Source organism: Hemiscyllium ocellatum, chromosome 2 (assembly GCF_020745735.1).
Source record: "Hemiscyllium ocellatum isolate sHemOce1 chromosome 2, sHemOce1.pat.X.cur, whole genome shotgun sequence".
NCBI classification, from domain to species: Eukaryota; Metazoa; Chordata; class Chondrichthyes; order Orectolobiformes; family Hemiscylliidae; genus Hemiscyllium; species Hemiscyllium ocellatum.
The window spans coordinates 139,860,429-139,884,092 of record NC_083402.1 but is presented as its reverse complement, the minus strand read 5'-3'; the positions used below and the strand labels follow the sequence as shown (position 1 = coordinate 139,884,092).

The 23,664-nt window shown below is 38.9% G+C and overlaps 1 protein-coding gene across 1 annotated transcript in view; it reads left to right on the top strand.

The window, feature by feature from the left end:
- Positions 1 to 23,049, top strand: part of zcchc7 (zinc finger, CCHC domain containing 7) — a 275,050-nt gene extending 252,001 nt beyond the window's left edge. The window contains exons 7-9 of the mRNA XM_060846565.1: positions 20,387 to 20,482; positions 20,810 to 20,927; positions 22,292 to 23,049. Coding sequence (XP_060702548.1) covers positions 20,387 to 20,482; positions 20,810 to 20,927; positions 22,292 to 22,851 — 774 coding nt within the window. The 3' untranslated portion in view covers positions 22,852 to 23,049. The remainder of the gene's footprint in view (positions 1 to 20,386; positions 20,483 to 20,809; positions 20,928 to 22,291) is intronic.
- Positions 23,050 to 23,664: the final 615 nt, after the last annotated feature.

Below are 23,664 nucleotides of genomic sequence, written 5' to 3'. Positions count from 1 at the left end.
GCTTCAAAATGGAGGCACCCTCTCTCTGACCATTTTATTTTGAAAATTGTAAACTGAAAGATTGCTTTTGGAGCAAGGTCACTACAGTGGGAAACAGCACTTCTATAGGGCAGTCTATAGCAGGCTGAGAGTGTCATTAGGTGTGCTGGGAGCGTTGGTCCTCTTGTCCACCACGAGAAGGTGTTCTTTATAGAGCTGACCAACCTTCATTTCCAGCCCCTGTGGAGCCTAAAAGTAAAGCCCCATTAGTCACAACCTGCAAATTAAAATGCCATCCATTATCCCTACATCCTGTCTCCTGCCACTTGAGCAATTTCCTAACCAGGCCAGGAATTTGTGTTAAATTCAACTTTAGCTAATAGCTTTTACAAGGATTTTATTAAATGCCTTCTGGCAGTCCATTTAAATAACAATCTTACATATTCTCCCCTCTACTACTTTTGTCACCTTTTTTTTCAAAAAAAAGGTTCAGAATTGTCAGGCATGACCTGACTTTTACAAATTCATATTGGCTGTCTCTGATCAGCTGAAAATTTCCAAGGTGTTCTGACACTCTAACTGCAGATTCCAACAATTTTCTGACAACACATGTTAGGCTAATTGGTCTACAACATCCTGGTTTCCTTCAGTCACAAAATGGTAAATAGCAAACTAACATGCACAATTTCTCAGTCCAAGCCAAGAGATATTAGGAATTTTATACTTATGACATTCTCAACCACGTCCTTTGTGGTGCAAACCATCTGGCCGTGGGGATTTGTGTCTTTTTCTTCATTATAGCGATCTTGCTTAACTAGTTTGGGTGAGTATTGGCCTTGATTCACTACTTTATTAATTTCCTTGAGGTATGGAGAATTGGTTCACAGATTTTCAGCAGAGTAGAGATAAACAGGGCATTTTCAAGTTGGCAGGCAATAATGTTTGGGATGCTTCAATGACCCATGCTGGGGCCCTAGTTATTCACAATCTAGATTTAATTAGCTGAAAAGACTGTAACTCGTGCATCCAAGTTTATTGACGATAATTTAGCTACATAGTAACATAAGCTATAAAGGGGACACTAAGAAACATAGTCAGGTTAAGTGTCTGGGGAATGAGGTGTCAGATGGGACGTAATATGGAAAAATGTGAGATCACTCATTTTAACGGTAAAAATAGCAAAGCAGAATATTTGTAAAAGGTGTGAAGCTTTGAATGTTGATGTTCAGGAAGGCTACAGTTACTTGTACAAGAGTGAGTTTCAGAGTCCATTATTAAGAATGAGATCGCAGAGTCCTTGGATGTGCATGGTGAAATAGCGCTGAGTCAGCATGTCGTCTTCAAGGGAAGTCATTATTCTAACAAAGCTGTTAGAATTCTTTGAGGAGGTAACGAGCAAGTTAGACAAAGGAAAGCTGGTGGGCATGATCTACTGTATTTGGATTTCAAGAAGGCCTTTAACAAGGTGCCACACAAGAGGCTGCTAACTAAGAAAGGAGCCTATGGTATTAGGGTGAAGGTATCAGTATGGATAGAAGGCTGACTGACTGAAGGCAGGGATTAGGGATAAAGGAATATTTTTCAGCATGGAAGCTGATAACTGGTGGAGGTCTACATGGTTCAGTGTTGGGACTACAACTATTCATGTTATATATTAATGATTTGGACAAAGGAACTGTGAGAGCATTATTGCTAGTTTTACAAATGACAAAGATGGGAGGAGGGACAGGTAGTTTGGAACAAATGGGAAGGTTGGAGAATGACATGACCAGGCTAGTGGAGTGGACAAAGAAGTGGCAGATGGAATACAATGTGAAACATGAGAGGTTATGCACTTTGGTAGGAGGAATGAAGGTGTAGACTACTTACTGAATGGGGAAAAGCTTTGGAAAACCGAAGCACAAAGGGACTTGGGATTCAGGATTCTCTTAAGGTTAACATGCAGGTTCATTTGGCAGTTACGAAAACAATTGCAACATTAGCATTTGTCTTGAGAAGGGGAGAATGCACATCAGGAATATGCCACTGACACTGTATAAGCCTCTGATCAGACACGTTTGGAATATTGCAGTTTTGGGCCCCTTATCTAAAGAACCATGTGCTGGCATTGGAGGGGGTCCAGAGGTTTGCAAGAATGATCCCAGGAAAGGGTTTGTGAAATGAGGAGCAGTTCTGGATCTGTACTTGATGAATTTTAGAAGGATTGGTGGGGGGGGAATCTGACTGAAATGTACAGAATACTGAGAGGCCTGAATAGAGTAAACATGGGGAAGATGTTTCCACAAGGAGAGGGACCAGGACCCAAGGGGACAGCCTCTAGGTGAAGACACTATTCTTTGGAATTGAGACGAGGATGAATTTCTTCAGCCGGAGGTTGGTGAATCTGTGGAATATATTGTCACAGAAGTCTATGGAGGCCAAGTCATTGAATGTATTTAAGACAGACAGGTTCTTGAATAGTAAAGGGATCAAGGGATACAGGAAGAAGGCAGGAGAGTGGGGTTGAGAAACCCATCAGCCAAGTTTAAAATGCAGAGAAGACTCAATAGACCTGATCCTGCTATTGTATCTTATGGTCTCAACACAGAAAGCAATTAGAATGGAAAGTATCATAATGGCCTTTATTGCAAAGGAAATGGAGTACAAATAAAACAACAGATATGTTCTTCAGGATAGTGTCCAAGATCCAACCATCTTCAATTTCTTCATTAATGACCTGCTGTCCTCCATCAGATTAGAAGTAATAATATTCACGGATGTTTACACAACTTTCAGTATCATTCTGACTTCTCACAATACTAAAGCAGTCCGTGCCCATATGCAGCAAAGACCTGGATAATATTTAGGATTGGGCCAATCATTGATAAGTAACATACATGTCACATGAATGTTAGGAAGCTACCATCTCCAACAAGAGAGAATCTAATCTTTTCCACTGAACATTCAATGCAATTAACATCTGAATCCCAAACTATCAACATTGTGGGTTACCGTTCACCAGAAGCTAAACTAGGCCAGATATATAAATACTATGGCTACAAGAGCAAGGCTGAGGCTAGGAATTCTGCAGTTGTAACTCACCTGTATTCTGCATATCTGTGCATAATTTATAAGGCACAAATCAGGAGGGTGAAAGGATACTCTCCTCTTGCCTGGGTGAGTACAGCTGTAGTCAAGAAGCTGAACATTCAGGATCAAGCAACCCGCTTGATCAGCATCCCAGCCACTAACTTTAATATTCATTCACTTCACCTTTAAAGCACAGTGACAACAGTGTTTATACAAAATGCAGAACAGCAACTCTCCAAAACTTCTCCAATACCTTGGGGATGCTAATAAATGCTGGCATAGCCTGCAGCACCTATATCCCATGAAATAATACATTTTAAATGATCAAAAGCACGGTTTTGTTTTAGCGGGCAATGTGCACTTTAAACAAGAAAGAAGCATTTTGTTTTTATACTTATCACATATTGTACTCCCCATAGCATTACATTCCATTATAAAGGGTCACGCTTGATCACAGCATCCAGTGGATTCCTATATCCTCCATTTTCACCGACGGTAACTTGGAGTGGCCATCTCCAAATGCTTTCCTCAGTCTTTGAAGAATTCCTTAAATCCACTACTAGCAATAAAGTCTGTTCTGATGACTCAGTCCCTCCTCCCCTACAACATTCAATACCTTCGTGTACCTTTGAGAAACTAGAAGCCCTGGATTTTCCTGCAGCCATGAAAATTCCACAAATTTTCCATGACAACAAGTGTTACTCCTGTTCCAGAAGCCCTGCAATTGTTTCCAACAGGTTCTACTTTGGCAGTATAAGAAAGAAGGTAGGAAGTGACTTGCACGTGGGGAAAAACCTGAACTCAGCAGGGTCAATTGCATGCACTTTTGAGTTTAAACAGACCTCATTGTGGGACGTAAAAATCTTTAGAGAGGTTGTAAATTCTCCTGAAAGCTGCATATGTCTATCAAACTGTGAAGCTGTCAAATTATTTAATTGTTAGCCCTTTAATACCATTTTAAAAACTGCTCACATCTGTTTGAGTTATAAATTAAAAATCTATTCTGGCAGTTTCAGTAGTTGTTTGCTGATATATCCCAAAGTGTTATCATTGTACCATTATTAATATTTGGCTGCTTTCCACAATCTATCATCAAAGTGGGGTTATATGTTCACTACGTGACTGGCAGTTCAAAAGATTAGCTGTCTTTGTGGGATTCTGATTACAAATGTTTGTGTGTTGAACAGATTTTCATGAATAGGACTTAGTTTTTATATAGTGTAAGCTGTAATCAATATTTAAGATGTCTTATATTTTCAGCAAGACTCCCAAGGTCTGTGATGGATACAAACTGAGTTGGCAGAATGAGTGCAAGAACAAAGGCTGTTGAATTAGGTTCAGAAGTTGGCGTATGGGCTATAAGGTGCCATGGGATGGGTCAGCTATGAAATGGTATGCAGGTTGTGTGGAGCCATTGGGTTAAGTAAGCTGGAATGCATTGGAGTAGTTAGTGTAAGATGAGAGGTGGATGCCCTAATGTTAAGAAAATATCTGGCTTCCCTCTGTATTCAGCACCTCTGATTTGCTTTTGTGGGGTAGTAGGTATGATTCCAGCCTTCCTTCCACCCACCCACCCCTTCCCTTAAAATCTGTGCACTGTTTTTGGAGAATGGTGGAGTGAGCTTTGAATTTTTTTTATTGACACCACTTGATTCGGAAGTGAGAATCTAGGTATCACAGTTCACTTATTGCAAATCCAAAGGCTGGTGCCATTGTCTCCAAACTTAAATACCTTGAACCTCCTGTCAGTCTAAGTCTTTTACATTCAACTCACCCAGGCTTATTGTCAATCTTACTTCAAGCCACATGACTCCCTTCATTTATCTAAATTTAAAAATACAGATTAAATATGATGATTTTATGAAAATTAGCATTGTAACAAAGAAAATCTGCCTCCACTACTTCAGAATAATTAGCAGCAGACTAAAATATAGCCAGGCCAGCATCCAAAAAAAAGTAACTTCAAAAATGACACACACATGGCTCACTGGTGATGTTATCTAGTATGCTAATGAAACGTCTGATACCAAACTTGCAGCCCAGCGAGCAAACCTGCATCCAGAACCTCAACCTGAACTACAAATCTTCTCAAAACTCGCTAATACCTATGGGCGCAATATACTAAAATTGACATGACTCTCAAATGTCCAGGGTCACAATCACTTATACCCAGTTCTGGTCCTTTTTCAAATTTCTCAATCTTTCCAGTTACATCAATAATATCTGGACTACCTGTGGCCCTCGCCACAAATTGCCTTTTTTTTGTTCCAGCTTTATTCCTATTTCTGATCACTCTACAAACTGAGCTAGGCTATTTTCAACCTTGTACTCCTGAAATAACTTCAAACTGAGCTTCCAGAAACGAATCTTCTCTCTTTCAAAGATCCCCTGTTCCCAACTTCATAACTGCCTCAGTCTGTCCTCTGCTACAATTCTCATTTTTCTTATCACCTTTAGTATTTATTATTCCAGCATTCTTCTGGCTAGCCTTCCAATTTCCAGTCTTAATAAACTTTGGCTTATCAAAAAAGCCAGTTCCTGTATTCCTGCCTATTCCTACTGTCCTAGTTTGCAAATGTTCCCCAAGATTCAAGTTTGAAATTCACATTCTGTAAACCCTTTCAATTTCTTACACACACATGTATAATAGAATCTCCTTACGTAAATTTGTCACTATAGCCCTTCACTAGATTAGATTCCCTACAGTGTAGAAACAGGCCCTTTGGCCCTACAAGTCCATAACTCCTGAGTATCTACTAAAATGATCCTATAGTTAGTGCACACATTCAAAACAAACCCTCTGCCCAGAACCCTTACAAGTCCTAAGGCCCCGAGCTGACCTGACCAGCTCAACAGATGCCAGCTAGGACCCAACCTGATGCCCTCCCGAGACTCAACCTTCCATTGCTGTACCTGGCATTGTGGATATGTTTTACAAATTAGTTGAAAATGGCAAATCATTGTAATCGCAACCCTTTGTGGATATGCTGATATATTTATTTTGCGATTACTAATAATACACCTTAAATGTGGAAACTGTTACTGAATGCAAATTTGGTCAGCAACTTATGTAAATGGCATGGTTTGGTTTAAGGTAACTATAGACTCAAAGTTTGTGAGAAGATTTGTAGCTTGGGTGCTCGTTTTTGTGGTTCTGTTCGCCGAGCTGGGAATTTGTGTTGCAGACGTTCATCCCCTGTCTAGGTGACATCCTCAGTGCTTGGGAGCCTCCTGTGAAGCACTTCTGTGTTCTTTCCTCCGCCATTTGTAATGGTTTGAATCTGCCACTTCCGGTTGTCAGTTCCAGCTGTCCGCTGCAGTGGTCGGTATATTGGGTCCAGGTCGATGTGCTTATTGATTGAATCTGTGAATGAGTGCCATGCCTCTAGGAATTCCTTGGCTGTTCTCTGTTTGGCTTGTCTTATAATAGTAGTGTTGGCCCAGTCGAATTCATGTTGCTTGTCATCTGCGTGTGTGGCTACTAAGGATATCTGGTTGTGTCGTTTCGTGGCTAGTTGGTGTTCATGGATGCGGATGGTTAGCTGTCTTCCTGTTTGTCCTATGTAGTGTTTTGTGCAGTCCTTGCATGGGATTTTGTACACTACATTGGTTTTGCTCATGCTGGGTATCGGATCCTTCATTCTGGTGAGTTGTTGTCTGAGAGTGGCTGTTGGTTTGTGTGCTGTTATGAGTCCTAGTGGTCACAGTAGTCTGGCTGTCAGTTCGGAAATGCTGTTGATGTATGGTAGTATGACTAGTCCTTTGGGTTGTGGCATGTCCTCGTTCTGTTGTCTTTCCCTTAGGCATCTGTTGATGAAATTGCGCGGGTATCCATTTTTGGTGAATACATTGTATAGGTGTTCTTCTTCCTCTTTTTGCAGTTCTGGTGTGCTGTAGTGTGTTGTGGCCCTTTTGAATTGTGTCTTGATGCAACTTCTTTTGTGCGTGTTGAGGTAGTTGCTTTCGTAGTTCAGGACTTGGTCTGTGAGTGTGGCTTTCCTTTAAACCTTTGTGGTGAATTCTCCGTTAGGTGTTCTCTGTACCATCACGTCTAGGAATGGGAGTTGGTTGTCCTTTTCGTCCTCTCTAGTGAATTCAACCAAAGGACAACCAATTCCCATTCCTAGACGTGATGGTACAGAGAACACCTAACGGAGAATTCACCACAAAGGTATACAGGAAAGCCACACACACAGACCAAGTCCTAAACTACGAAAGCAACCACCCCAACACACACAAAAGAAGTTGCATCAAGACACTATTCAAAAGGGCCACAACACACTGCATCACACCAGAACTGCAAAAAGAGGAAGAAGAACACCTATACAATGTATTCGCCTCAAACAGATACCCGCGCAATTTCATCAACAAATGCCTAAGGGAAAGACAACAGAACGAGGACATGACGCAACCCAAAGAACTAGCCACATTACCATACATCAAGAGCATTTCCGAACCGGCAGCCAGACTACTGTGACCACTAGGACTCATAACAGCACACAAACCAACAGCCACTCTCAGACAACAACGCACCAGAACGAAGGACCCGATACCCAGCATGAGTAAAACCAATGTAGTGTACAAAATCCCATGCAAGGACTGCACAAACCACTACATAGGACAAACAGGAAGACAGCTAACGATCTGCATCCATGAACACCGACTAGCCATGAAACGACACGACCAGCTATCCTTAGTAGCCACACACGCAGATGACAAGCAACATGAACTCGACTGGGACAACACTACTATTATAGGACAAGCCAAACAGAGAACAGCCAGGGAATTCCTAGAGGCATGGCACTCATCCACAGATTCAATCAATAAGCACATTGACCTGGACCCAATATACCGACCACTGCAACGGACAGCTGGAACTGACAACCGGAAGTGGCAGATTCAAACCATTACAAATGGCGGAGGAAGATCACAGATGCGCTTCACAGGAGTTTCCCAAGCACTGAGGATGTCACCTAGACAGGGGACAAAACGTCTGCAACACAAATTCACAGCTCGGCGAACAGAACCACATTAACTATAGACTGATTTGCACATGTTCACCACCCAGTATGCAATTGGAATTGAAAGTGAGTGAGCAAGAGGAATTGATGCTTTCATTTGAAATTTAAACAGGTGCAGTATGAAATCACAGATTAAGATGACAAAAATACTTAAGTAAAGTAAGACTTAAGGAGACATTAAACCTAAATGAAACAACATTACTAATTTAAACAAAGAATATGGGAACCACAGATCTGTCAGCACATGTCAAGACAAGTCAAGTTGTTATATTAATGATGTTGACTGTTCATCATAAGTTTTGGTAGATAATAATTGACCTGCTGTATGTTTTATTTCAAGTTTTCAGGTTTTACTTACTGCATTATTTGATTGTCTCCCTACAACATAGTTCATTAAAAGTTTATAGCAAGGTTTAACCCTGCTGAAGATTTGATTGTGCTTTTTCTATGCTCAAACAAACATCCTAATTTTAAGATTAAATTTGATGCCTACAGTGAATCATACTTTAACTGTAACCTTCTCTATCACAACTTACTCTTTTCTCCTTTAGATTATGTTTATTTGATCAAATAATTAGTCATTTAACATGTAAAAATACTCTTCTAGCAGTGCGTCAACATTATGTAAGAATTCAAAGTCCAGTTATTTCTGAAACTGTTTATTAAACAGTGCCCCAATATAAATTCTCCTTTTATTCAATGTAAGGGATTTAAATTTTTGGTCTCAAGAGTGACGGAGCTTGGCCAGGTGCACCTTGACTGATGTCCAAAACAGATTCAGTGTAAAATGATTATCCCTACGTGATACTGTGTATATTGTATGCCTGTTGTCAAAAGTACCTGCTAGCACATGCAATCATGAGTTTTATTTGAAGAGAATGCTTATCGGATTGAAGTCAGTTTTGATATGAACAGCTCAAGGTCACCCAGGGAACTGCCCGACAAGTACATTTACATAAAATATTACTTGCGAAGATGGGTTGCCCAGACAGCCCATGCATTTTGTCCCCTAGTTCTTTGTCATGGAGATTCCAATGTGAGAGAGGGAGGGAGGCTAGTGTCGCAAGATAATGATTAACTGTTTTAATGACATTCATTCATTCCGTTGTAACTACTCATGCAGAAAAAGGGTTATGTAAAATGACATTAGGAGAAAATCATTTGTAATCGCATCGGGCTGCACTTTCAGGAGACATTAGGAGCAAATCCATGGCGTAGTTGGCTTACGCTTTATCTTCTGATATTTACTGAGTTTACTGGTGCATGAAAAGCTTTCACCAAGGATAGCAGATAGGATGAATCGTTCATAGGTATTGCTATCTACTGACTTATTACTTTTATATTTTGATAGTGTGGTAATCTGCAAGATATCAGTCTGCAAGTCCAGATTATTTAAATGTTTGTTAAAATTGTAACATGGAAGCTTTTCCACCAATAGATCGTTTTCCCTTGTTCTATCTGTGCCTGCAGATAAATTTTGGAATATATTGTTCTTCAATGAGAAACAGAAAGCAGATAATTTAATTTTATTAACATCTTGTCATGGATGAATTGAATGTGGATGCATGTAAATTTGCAATTTTCATGGTATACTGTAAATCCACACATTTATTTGGGCGTTTTATTGTGTTTTCATATAGTATTGCCAGTGTTTTTAAAAGAAAGAGCCCTCCCCCACCCCCTATTTTATAGTGTCCTTCATGGCCTCTCAACAGCCCTTTACATCCAATATAATGCTTTGGAAGTGTAGGCCCTGTTGTAATTTGGGAACAGCATCAACCAAACGGCGCACAGTAAGATTACACAAATACTGATACGACTTTGACTAAATTTGTTATTTCATGGAGTGTTGGTTGAATGATAAATATTTGCCAGGACAAAGGGAGAACACCCCTGTCGTCTTCTAAATAATGACATGCAATCCTGTGTCCCCACCTGAGCTGGCCAATAGAGCTTTGTCTGTTAAGGCCTCAACCAAAGCTGATATTTCCAACAGCATCCCTCAGTATTGCACTGGAGTTTGTTTTTAATTGTCAGATTTCTGGAGTGGGACTTTATTATTTACTGACTTTGAGGTGAGAGTGCTATTTACTAAATAACAGCTGGTACTTCATGTTGAAAGTTTGTTATCTTATGATCTTATCCAAAGTTGCCATCTGAGTTGGAAGATAAAAACAAAAGCTGATTCCAAATTCTATGATAAAATGTTTTAGAAAACAGCCTTTCTAATTGTGTGTATTAGCTTCAATAAAACAGTAAGAATTGTACTACAGAAGTGTTATCTGAAAATCATTCAGTTATTGCCTTAGTGGGAAATTAAGCCCTTTATATCATTCCATTTCTCTCCATCTAAGACCAATGTTCTCCATAATTTACCTTCATTGTGTGGAGACCATTTCTTGTACTGCATGATTCTTTTAAAGATTGCAGTTGTGTGGATCTTGTAAAGGATCCCTGCTTGTATAAAACTGATTTGTTCCAAATAGTTGGGTTTCATTTAAAAATATAGTTGAAATAATCTATCTCTATTGAATTACCTCAGTAACTTCATTGAACTGTCATCAAATGTTTATTGGTTTGGTTATTCTCAGTCTGAGATCCTTGAAGAATGGATTTCTTGGAAATATTTAATGCAGCATTCCAGATGTCTATGAGTAATCAGCTCAACTGAGTTAAATGTGCCCTCATCTCTTGAGACAGAAGGTAATAAGTTCAAACCCCATTCCAGTTACATAACCATATAATTTAGGCTCCCATTTCTGTACAGAACTGAAGGAATGCTGTGTTGTCTTGGATGCTTAATTTCAAATTAAATGTTAAAATAAGGTCCCAGCTACATGTTATGGCAATGTACAAGATTCCATAGCATTAAGTTAATAAAGTTAGAAATTCTCCCTATGTCTTGATCAATGTTCACCCGTCAAGCAACATCCTCTAAACCGAGTAATTGCCTATTTATCTAATTTACTATTTCTAAGAAACAGGACTGGGACATTTATCTCCTAGCCTGTTTCAGTTTAATTAGATAATGGTTGATCTGTACTCAACTCCTTTTGTTCCATATTTCTTGAAATGGCTGCAAATTAAAAAATCTATCAATAGTCTTGAAATTTCAGTTTCAATCTCCATAAATTTAATATTTCTGTTGCCAGTTGTATGATTAAAATGCTTTCTGATTTCACTCCTAGATGTCCTAGATCTGTTTTTTTAGATTGTAGCCACACGGTCTGGATTGCTGCATCAAAGTAAATAGTTTCTACCTATGATGTGGCAAAATTATTGACCTGCCTTATAGGACAACCCATATCTTCGGCCCCAAGTGTAATATTTTTGCATATACTTGGCTTATTAATTCCTCCCTCTCTTTAGTCACAGAATGCTGTATTTGCATCAATGGTCAGCCTTAAGTGTTCACCTCACAACTACTATTTCATCAAGCAACATCCTATTCACAGATTAATTGGCTATTTATTTAATTTACTATTTGTAAGAATTGAGGGGTGAGTCTAAAATGTAAAATTATAAGAAAATACAAATCTGTTTCTGCTTGACCGTGATGAATAGATTGAAAGTTTCAGCATTCGGATTGATGATTCTGATAGTGTCAAATTTATCAGTTGAGTGTTTGGAGGCTTGCAGCTGTCTCCCTCAACAGTGACTTTGCTGACCACTTGTTTTTAGCTATCAGAGAGAGAAATGTTGAGTGGGAGCTTCCCGGCATACATGAGCACATAAGAAGCTGAACCATAAAGTAGCATACAAACATACAGAACTAGGGGGTGCATTTGGTTTTTAACCTCTTAACTGTATATTCACAAAAGGATAAAACATAACTGTGTCTTTCACTCAAGCAACCTTTCCTTCAACTCTGATCATGACTGCAGTTTTGGACACAACCCACAGGAGATTGCAGTTCATTTTTGAATGGCATCACTCCCTTTGAAGTGTTGGTGTCCAAACTTTCCTTGACACTGTGCAATATTCCATGGTTTTTCTTCAGCCTCTTCTTGTTTAGCTCCTGGGATATGAGTGTCACTAGGAGAAAGCATGGACTACAGAGACTGGAGTTCAGTGTCGAGAGTGTGGTGCTGGAAAAGCACAGCCGGTCAGGCAGCATCTGAGGAGCAGGAGAATTGACATTTCAGGCATAAACCTGATTAAGGGCTTATGCCTGAAATATCAAATCTCCTGCTCCTCAGCATCTCACTAATTAAATAAAATTTAAAATAAAAAATAATTTATTTTTTTTACATTTTTATTATGTAAAAAATAAAAATGGATTGAGATTACAGTACTGTCTTGTGGAGGGATGAATATAAAACTGAAAGTGTCACATCTGATCCAGAGTGGGATCCTTGTGATGCCAGTGCCAAAGACTGAAATTTATCAACTCTTTGTTGAAGGCTATGAATTTGATAGATTTTTAAATGCTTTGATTAAGATTAAAATATCAATATAGAATTCATTCAGTAAACTGTGTCACAATAAATTAATTTGAATTAAATCATCCTGTATACACAAAACAGGACAAATTCAACCAGGTCAATTACTGCCCCTTCAGTCTACTCTCAATCGTTAGTAAAGTGATGGATGGTGTCATCAACAGTGCTATCAAGCAGCTTCTGCTCAGTGATGTCCAGTTTGGGTTCTGTCAGGGCCACGCAGCTCCTGATCTCATTACAGCCTTGGTTCAAACACAGACAGAAGAGCTGAATTCTAGGGGGTGAGGTGAGAGTGTCAGTCCTTGACATCAAGACCACGTTCAACTGAGTGTGGCATCAAGGAGCCCTAGCAAAACTGGAGTCAGTGGGTATCAGGGGGCAAACTCTCCACTGATTAGAGTCACGCCTGGCACATTGGAAGATGGTTGTGGTTGTTGGCAGTCAGTCATCTCAGCTCCAGAACATCTTCGCAGGAGTTCCTCAGGGTCGTGTCCCAGGCCCACACATCTTCAGCTGCTCCATCCATGATCTTCCCTCCATCATAAGGTCAGAAGTGCGCACGTTCACTGGTGGTTGCACAATGTTCAGTTCACTACTTGCAGAATGTTCCCCTACTCTTTTATCTAATTCTGGTTTGTTACTCATTGCTAAATTTAATATGACACACTCCCTTGTTGACTGTAACACATATTGTTCCAAAAACTTGATTTTGTTCAATTCTAGAAATACAATCCCTTTGCTACGTGAGCTGTTTTGCTTCTTCCAATCTATGTGACAATTAAATTCTCCCCTTGAAACCACATTTTCTACGCCACATTCTTCCCTGATCTTTGCATTGTTACAATCCAGTTAGGAACTGTCAACAGTTAGAGAGAAATAAAACTACCTTGTTTTAACCAGTAGAATAATGTCGCAACATTTCACGTTTTAACAAAACAAATGTTATTGTTTGTGAAATAAATTAGTAAAATAAGCATTAACTATAAAATAAGGTTTATAACCATATATGTTATGCACTCCAGTTTATTTCTTATGTCCCCAAAAATCCCTTTGTGTGACAAATCAGTCTCAAAGTTATTTACCCCTATAGGGAACACCCAGAATCACCAATCTGTGTGCTACTGTCATCTGGAGATTATTCCTCAGCTTCAGCTATACTCAGAGGTAAAACTCTCTCTCACCTTTTCAGACTACTTTTCCAATATTTCCAAGATAATCTGGTTACGTATATGACACTGGATTTAGATTAGCTGTTACATATATATATATAAAACAATAGTGAAGGATATTTTTAGTTGCAAAGTTTCACCACACTCCAGCACCATCTTAAAACACTGAATATAATGCAAGATTTAACTGCAATAGAGTTCATCTTTCTCACTGCTTGTTCTGTACCTTCTGTTCCCAACCTACACTCCTTCAGATGCTGCCACTGGTCCACTGTCTGACCCTTTTGCCAATGCTTCCGCTCCTTCAGGCGCCTGGGCCTAGCTACAGACCCGGAGCCTCAGCTCAGCCTGCAAGTCCAGGCAAAGAGTCAGCCCAGCACCTGCTCCTCACTTGCTGGGAGACTCAGGGCTAGGGTGGAGCTGTGTCCCTAGCATTGCTACCGCTGCTGCTGGAGGCCTCCTTTACCCACCGCTCTTCAGGCTTTAAGGAAAAGAAAACGAAGGAAGAGAAAGTTATAAAAAGAGCAAAAATAAAAAGAAGAAAGGGAAGTTAAGAGACCTATTGTAGAATCTCTCGTTAGTTTAAAACAGTCTAGCTTCCAGATTCTGTTCCTCACTGAAATTAAGCTTCATCTGCCTTCCACACAGTCAGTGATGAAGTTAATGTTTTACTTTATGGGGCAGGTCTACCTGCCATTTATTTTGGCTAAATTCTCTGTGAGCTGGAAATGAATGAGTTCCAAACTGCAACTAAAAACCTCTTCCATTGAAGCACCCAGAAAAACTGAAACCAGAGAGAATTTCTAAGCTCCACCCATCTCCAATAATAACATCTGGGCTATCCTCAAACCTACCAGTCATCTGATTGTAAGCCTGTCTCTTGTTTTGCAGCTACATCTCTGCAATCTGACCCTACTAAACCTTTTAAACTCCCTTTTTCCCCGTGTTTCTGGCAACTACCTAAAACCAACATTTTAATTACCTTACCTTTACACTAATAATTATCCCAGACTCAAACATTACCTCTAAAATTAGACAACCTACAAACTAGATATTTGTGGGTATCCTTAAACATTCTCCATTATATTGCTACTATCAGAAGGTTTGCAGACATCTTCCACCAGTGTCTTGCAGCCCTCACTGTTTCTTGATTCTACCTGGACTGTTTCCACTGCCTGATTGAACTTTCTGAAATGCTTTCTTCCTGCTGCTCAAATTGTTCCAATGTTGTTGTTCTCCTACTACTTACATTTCTAATGATCCTAACACCTGCACTGTTTACATTCCAGTCTTGCTCAGTTTGTCATCAGGACACTAATCGCGACTGCCATCGGACCCAATTTTAAAAATATTGTCCGAGGCATTTGCCCACATGATGACAGTGGCTCAAAGTCAAAATAATTTAACTGTGGAGTACATTGAAACGTGAGAATACAAAAGCTGCTTTGTAAATGCACATTTGTTTATAATGGCACAAGCCCTTTGCTATGCCAAGCGTTCATAACCCGTTTTCTCAGAAAAGTATTGATGTAGGACAGTAGTGCCAGGCAAAATTGCCAATGCAGTGAGGCACACAGGAAGTATAATCATAACTTCCTAACACCATTTGTCCTCATTCAGTTCATGGTGAAAATCTTCCAAGAGTTGCTTAACCAAATTATAAATGTATAAAATAAAACATCAGTTAATGTCATATTGAGCGTTAAATCTGTAACTGTTTTTCAAACCAGGTTATCCCTGAATGTTCGGAATAAATTGTTGAATTTTACAACAAATTGAGATTGTATTTTGTACTAAGATATCCAGTCATCAAATGACCAATTTTGCACTACCATTTTCATATTCTGCGAGACCCTCAGAGAGCCCTCATTTCTGTTTCAATACACTCACCATCGTTGTTTCATTTTGTAGTACTGTGCTCATCTCAGCTTTTGGTTTACCCCAGCCTGTGCAGTTAATGTTCATCAGAGAGGTTTCAGTAAACAGTTTATGTTTTGATTTTTATATTTTTACTCTGATCACTTCCTAAATGTTCAGTAGGTAACAACAGGCTAGACCTTACATGACACCGCAAATATTGTTCATCTGTTTTGTTTTTGGAATAGTAATTAGTTTTAATACCCTTTATTTCAGATTTTAATCTTGGTTTTAAAATTCGTGAAATATTTAGTTTAGTAGATGACAATACAACTAATTAATCATTGTCTATTTCCTCTTTGTTTGAATCTTGATATCCAAATGCAGGTGTACTTTTCATCTTGTTGTTACTTCTCTATTGCATTTGGAACAATTTCTACAAACATTTTGAAAGATATACTTTCAAATTGTGTTTTATTAAAGCAGCTTATTTTTTCAGTGGTCAAATATTTTGATTTGCAATAAAGTAATTAGTTTTAATTTAATTTCAGTGTTCCCTCATTCCTTTACAAATTCGTACCCTGCACTTACAGTTGAAGAATCACTACTACGTCCCCTGTGTTCCTAAGGAACAGTAAATTAATTCTTAGTGTTATTAATATCCGGAAATTGACTGAAACATTTCATAAAGTTCCATTAGGGAGCAATATTTTGAGGATAGACTGAACAAGCTTGACCCTTTGTCACAAAAGATGACATTTAGATTTGAGTAGGAACCAGTGTGTGCTGTTTCAAGTAGAAAGTAAATGATGATTTTGTGCTTTATTGGCAGGAAATTGCTTTTGCTTCCCCAGTGTAGAGATGCATCTCAAGTGCATACGATATTACAAGTGATTATGAATTTATAAAGTCATCTAAGATCTTTCCACTTAATTTGATCCTTATTAAATATCTAAACACTGTCAAAATACTAACTCCCAGATATGACACTTCTATTTTGGTATGATGATGTGTGCTCAGTTTAGAAAATACGACGACTTCTGCAGTTAAATTGCGATGGCAGAATATAATGAACCTATCACCATTACTACTGTGGAGAAAGGTTTCAGGCACAAGGGAATTAGGAGGATGCCACTGAATTAACTGAGGCAGCTCAATGTAACTATAACCTTTTAAATCTATCTGTTTAGTACATCTGAAAATACACAAATGCCACCTGTGTAAAGCTCGTAATGGAAAACTGAGTGACTTTGTATCCAAAAAGTAAAACAAAAATAAGCTAGGAGGAAATTTGCAGATAATGATGTAGCTAGGTTTGTTCCGCAGGCAGGGATCATGCAATCCTGACCTTTTTTGTTTCCGTATCTCATTTGCCCTCAAATACTTTCTAAGCTTATCTTGTCTATGAGACCCACCTCCTGTTCTCTTGACCTTAATCCCATTAAAGGTTTAAGGACGGCATGGTGGCTCAGTGGTTAGCATTGCAGCCTCGCAGCACCAGGGTCCCAGGTTCAATTCCAGCCTTGGGGCAACAGTCTGTGTGGAGTTTGCACATTCTCCCAGTGTCTGCGCCGGTTTTCCTCCCACAGAAAGATGTGCAGGTTAGGTGAATTGGCCATGCTAAATTGCCCATAGTGTTAGGTGCATTAGTCAGAGGGAAATGGGTCTGAATAGGTTACTGTTCGGAGGGTCAGTGTAGACTGGTTGGGCTGAAGGGCCTATTTCCACACTGTAGGGAATCTAATCCAAACTGTTAATAATGCAGCTTTCACATCTGGCCCGAATGCTAAGCAATATTGATAATGATACCTTGCAGTCCATTACCGATTACTGAGGCTGGTATCCACTGGCATTCAAAGCTGCCATCATCAATTGCCTTTTCCTGAAAATAGCTACTTGGTCATTACAAAACCATCACCCCACCTCCTCTCGAAGTTTTGCTTCCTCCTGTGATCGACGCCCATCTTTGCTAAAGCTCCCTGTTTGACCCTCTCCTTAATCAGGATTCTCCCTTACTACAGTACTGTATCAGCCTAGTACTACTTATCCATTTGACATATTTGCAACTTTTAATAAAGTTGACCATGCCATCTGCGTTCAGCTACTGTCCCCACTTCTGTTTTATTAATCCAATCCAAAGCCAGAGATTCACCTGTAATCATTTCTCCTCTAGCTCCCACACTGTTTTCTCAGCAGTACCATCATCTATCCTTGGCCTATCCACTTTCTCATCTACATTCTGCCCCTCTGAGGCATAATTTGACAATAGGTTCCATGGGTACACAATTGACACCCATTTGTAGCTTAACAGCAACTCTTTCAACCCATTGACTGCATCTAATCTGGCATGTCAACATCCAGTACTGGATGAGAAAAAGTTTCCTTGAATTAAATATTGAAAAAAAGTAGCTATCATGGGGAACTTTAACCCCTCAAAAGTAGATGGCTTTAAATCCGTTGGGATGCAATAATTAAGAGGGTTCTCAGATCTGAATCCAAATCGGTCCAAACCCACCCGCTTGCAGTTTTAACAAAGATGCAATGAGTTGGACAACCATACCCTTCCAAGTGGTAGGATGCTCATTTAACAATTTGAAAGCGCTTGCGTGAATCAAACTTTACCTCCACCCAAACTGACCCAGTCCCCTAACTCAGCTCCACAATTAAATATAACTGAGAACTTTATACCTTGGGTGTGATCCCAGCAGCGTATTTCTGACAAGTGATAAACCAGGCTTTTCTAACTGAGATTTATTAAAGATATCTTGTTGGTTGCTACATTTTCCTTTTGGTTAATGCAGAGGAATACTGTGAATTTACCTTCTGATGTAAGTAAATGGTAGTGTTCATCTCAGTTGGTGAAAAATGGTGCTGTGCAGGTGTCTTCTTTGGGCATGGGTAATGTATGAATTTGTTGACTGAAATGTGGAATACACGTCCAGGATGGTAAAAATGCAGACATTGATTCTTTTCACCAGATAATGCAGTCATGACTACTTCTAAGATGTCAGCAAAAGATAGTATTGTGAGGTGTGACTACTAGTGCTTTGAATGGTTTACCATTGATGATGTGGAATTGAAGTACTGAATTTAAAGAGAAGCAAAATAATCTCACTGCTAAGCCATGTATCAGTCACCAATTATGTCACAATCCCATGAAAACAAGTAAGGGATGAATACCAATTTGTTCACTACCTGCTCAAAAACAATATGTAATAAATCAGTACTATCACTCCTATGCAAATGCAAGTAATAAGTCAAAGGTTTCACTATTTTGTTTGTAAACTCATTGTTAGGTCTACTGTGTGAACTTTGTATTCATGTAATTCACAGCAGTAGAAGTGCCAGTGACACAGCCTTGCAGTAATCCCCCTACTCCATAAGACCAATAAGAATCATGTTTACAGATAACCGATCCCTTTTCTGTTGAGCAAGGAGTTCATTACCTGGCCAAATTTGGTTTGCTCTTATCTCTGAAAAAGACTTACGTTTAACAACAAATTTGGTAGGGGAGAAATTGAATATATCTAACAATTATTGCACGTGTCCTTGTAGTGAAAGCCCCTTTCAAAAATAAGCACTAGGAGCATTAACTTATAGTTTAAAAGCGAAAACTCAATGTATGTTCCTGGCTGTTTGATCAAGCTCTTCACAGCCCTGCACCTTCCTCTACAAAAAGATCTTGCTCAATTGGATCAATGGCCTGAGGAGTGACAAATGGAGTTAAATTTGGATAAATGTGAAGTATTGTATTTTGGTAAAAAAACAAGGTCAGGACTTATACAATTATAATGGGGCCCTGAGTAGTGTTGTAGAACAGAAAGACCTAGGGTTTTACGTACATAATTCTTTAAAGTTTGCATCGCAAATGGATAGGATGGTTGACAAGGCCTTTAGGATGTTGACCTTCATTGCTCAGACCTCTGAGTACAGTAGTTGGGATGTTATGTTGAGGTTGCACAGGACATTGTTGAGGCCTTTTCAGGAGCACTGTGTGCAGTTCTGGTTGCCCCGCCATACGGAGGATAGTATTAAACTGGAGAGGGTTCAGAAACGATTTCCCAGGATATTGCCAGGAATGGAGGGTTTGAGGTATAAAAATAGACTCAAAAGACAGATGTTTTTCCACTGGAGTGGAGGAGGTTGAGGGCTGAGTGGTTTATAATATCATGAGGGGTAAGATAAGCTGAATGACTAGGATCTATTCCCTAGGATGGGGGAGTTCAAAACAAGGGGGCACATTTTTAAGCTGAGAGGAGAAAGATTTTAAAAAGTACATGAGGGGCAACTTTTTTTTACAGAGTTGTCCATGTATGGAATGAACTGTCAGAGCAATTGATGGTTCTAGGTACAGTTATAGTGTTTAAAAGACATTTGGATAAAGACATGAAAAATGTTTGGAGGGATATGGGGCCAAGCACAGGCAGATGAGACTGGTTTAGTTTGGGATTATGGTCAGCATGGTCTGGTTGGACCAAAGGGTCTGTTTTCATGCTTTGTGACTCAATGAGTCTGTTTCAAATATTTATAAAACACACAGGTTTCCATATTATGTTCACAGCAAGCTGTCCATTAACAAGGAAGTCAAGTTCTTAACATTGTTTCAAGATTGGATTTTAGGCATCTTGCTGTTTAGGGGTTCATATGCTGCATCTAATCGTGGTGTACTTACATTGATAATGCTGGATAGCCAAAATGTTTTTTTAAAAAAAGTTCTGTAGATGAACCAAAAATACAAGTGTTTTTATTTTGACATTTTATTTGTTTAAGTGCCTCTTTATTGCAGGTATTTCAGTTAGTGTTTTTAAATGATTCTTCAGATTGTAAATTGTCACTTTGAATGTTCCAGATCAACCAAGGACCAATCGTGAATGGATTTTCTCAGCCAATCGCAAAAAAATCCATATATTGCTATAATTGTGCAAAAAGAGGACATTATGGCCATGTAAGTTTCAAATATTGAATTATCTAAAATCCCATAATTTAAGTGCTTCAAATTATGTCTTTTTGCAGAAACAAACCCACTAATTGTAAATTATTCCAATTGCTTGCCAGAAATCCAGTGAACTCAAAAGTACAATCCAAACTGTTACTGTTTTGGGAAATTTTTACCAAAGTATATGTATACAGATGTAACTGCACATTTGCAGCTCTGAAATTGCCAGTTACTAATTACATCAAATGAACTGGCACAATAATTGTGGAGGAGAGAAGTGAAATTTTGCACAGACTTTATCCTTTTATTAAAGAACAACGTTTTGGTGATTTGCAGGAATGTTCAAACGAATTGATGCAGAGGCATATCTTTCCTACATCACCATTTGTGTCTTACTATGATACAAAGCATGACATAAAGCTGAGAGAGCAGAGGATAAAGAAGAGAGTTAAAGGTTAGTCTCTTTCCATGTTGGACATATAAGTATTTCGATCTCTGTAAATAAACTGGTCAGTCGTGAATTCTTTATTTTATAATTACGTTACGAATCATGCACTATGGAATGGAGGTACACAGGTTCAGTTTACAATCTCAAATGCATTATGTATGGAAGATAATCTGAGAAGCACCTACAGCATGCCACTGCCATGGGCCTGCAAACAACTGGTTAAAGAACAATATCAAAAGAGACCGAAGAGGAGGGCCTGTATAAACCAGAGTGACTTTACAGAATGACAGTGAAGGAGATCAATTGCTCAAAATACTAATGACTGCTTTCGAAATGAGCAATGACCCTAATGTTATTTCCTCAGCTAGTCCCTAAAACCCTGCAATTCATTAGACTGTAATAAAATTCTCTTTTAATCACCTCATTTGAACACACCTGCACTACACTCCAGGTTTCAATTATTCTGGGCTGCACCAGTTCAAGAAGGCAGCTCACCACCGACTTGAGGGCACGTAGGAATGGACAATAAATGCTGGCCCAGCCAATAATGCCCACATCCCATGAATGAATTTAAAAACTACTAGCTGTAAGAAAGTTTTTCTCATGTCTCCTGTACTTCCTTTGCCAATTTTACCCTTAAATCTATAAACTTTATTGTTCTTGATATTAAACATTTTAATTGACCCAGTATCCATAGTCTTTTTCGGATGATTTCCAGATTTCAACCACTTGGTTGTGAAAAGAAAATTAAAACTCATCCCTGATTTAACTCACGAATGGCCCAGCTCTAAGTTTCTATCTGCATGTTCTGGATTCCTCCCTTCAAAGAAAACCATCTCAATTAGTTCACTTTCAATCTTTTATATTTGAGAGAATGCAAACAAAGTTGGTACAACTTAGCATTCCTAGTATTGGTAACATGATAGTCTATTGATATTGAATCAGACTTGCAACTCTGAAGTCACAAGTTGAATTCCCATTATGACAGATGATGAAACTAAGTTCAATAGATCTGATCAGGTGTGGACTGACACCCAAAAAATATAATGAAGCTGCTAGATTGTTGTACAAACCTAATGGGTCCAGCAGTTACCTATAAGGGGAGAGAAGTTGTCACTTTGTTCTGTAACTGATTTGGCTCCAACCCAATGCTATGCTATTCTCAAAACCCTTAAGAATACCAGGAGTGGACAATGAGTATCAGTGTCACCCCATTTTGAGAATATACATATTTATACACCTGGTTGAAATGCATGAAATAGAATTAAACCTTCACCTTATACCTTGTAAATTTGATATTATCATAACATGTATATAAAAAAAATGAAGTCAGGTTTCTCAAACATCAATTTTGATTATTTTCTCTCCAGAACTGAAAGATGCTGGGTTCATTGAATCCAGTTTTCCAAACAAGAGATTGTGCAAAGATACTGCAAGCAGATATTCATGCTTCAAGAGAAAGGGGAGAAACGCGAAGAAAGAAAGAGTCAAGGAGGAGGAAAGAGAGTTCATGCAAAATAGCAGGACAGCCAATTACAAAGCAAAGCATCGCTATCGGACTGCCCTCTGTCCCAAAACCTTTAGTCAAGGTCCTGAAAAGGACTTTCCAAGAGAAGTTGCAGCCAAGTCAGCAGAAACTAATGCCTCGCACTATAAAACCCAGCAGAGCCCTCTGTTGTTTATGCGTAGTAATATCACACAAAATGATAGCCATTTAGATACAACAAAGAAAAAGTGGAAGAACAGAAGGAAAAAGCACAGAGAAGAGACTATCGAGCCGTTGAGCAAAAAGAGCAAAAGGGCTAAGAAAGGAAAAGTACACGTCAGAGACAGAATGCTGACAGTCCCGGAGAATACTTTAGTAGAGAAAAAGAAAAAAAAGTGCCAGAAACATTCTAAAATTAAATCTCAGGAATCTGCAATCCAGTAGGAATACTGAATAGTTACTTTTGTTTCCAGGGACAGGACAGCTATGCAGCAGTTCAACACTTAATATTTTTAATGTAAAAATCATTGTAGTAATTCACGATGATATGGAGTTCATGAATTTTCACCAATATAAAGAGCTCTAGATGTCAGCAATCCATTAGGTAGTGCTAATGGTAGTGCTAGGTTTTATCCAAAGGGAGGGAGGGTGGGTGAGTAAATTTTGTATTGTCCTGGATTGCGCTTTGCCACACTGGGGACGGAAAGCTGAGTGCAGAGTATCTGTACAGCCTCTAAACCAAGCCCTGTCCTACAGTGTAAAGGAAAAGATCAACTTGCCATTTTTGCTTGCAAGTGAATTGGTTAGTTAATTGTTCGTATATGTTTATTCCTTTGGTTACCTATAACCAGTAAAGAGTGATTATCATTGCTTGTACTATCACTTTACAAATTATTAAATATTTCATCATTTATCTTTGCATTATACATTTGTTCAAGCAATATGTAGAGCTGGTCACTTTTCCATCACACTGGCAATCATCTAGTAAAATGATGAACATCTCATGTTTTATCAATTTTTTTTCTACTTAATTCTAGTGAGACATTCACAACTTACACAAGTCAAGAAAGATGGCTGAACAACTTCCACTTCTGCGGTTTCTCTGTATGGGAGAGCACTGGTGATGGGAGTTTCAGTAGCTAGGGGAACAAATGGGTGTTTTTACCATGGTAGACATGACTGCACAGATAGCATGTTGTTTTCCTGGTGCTAGGTTCAGTGATGTCACAGAGTGGTTGTAGCACATTTTGAGTGCTA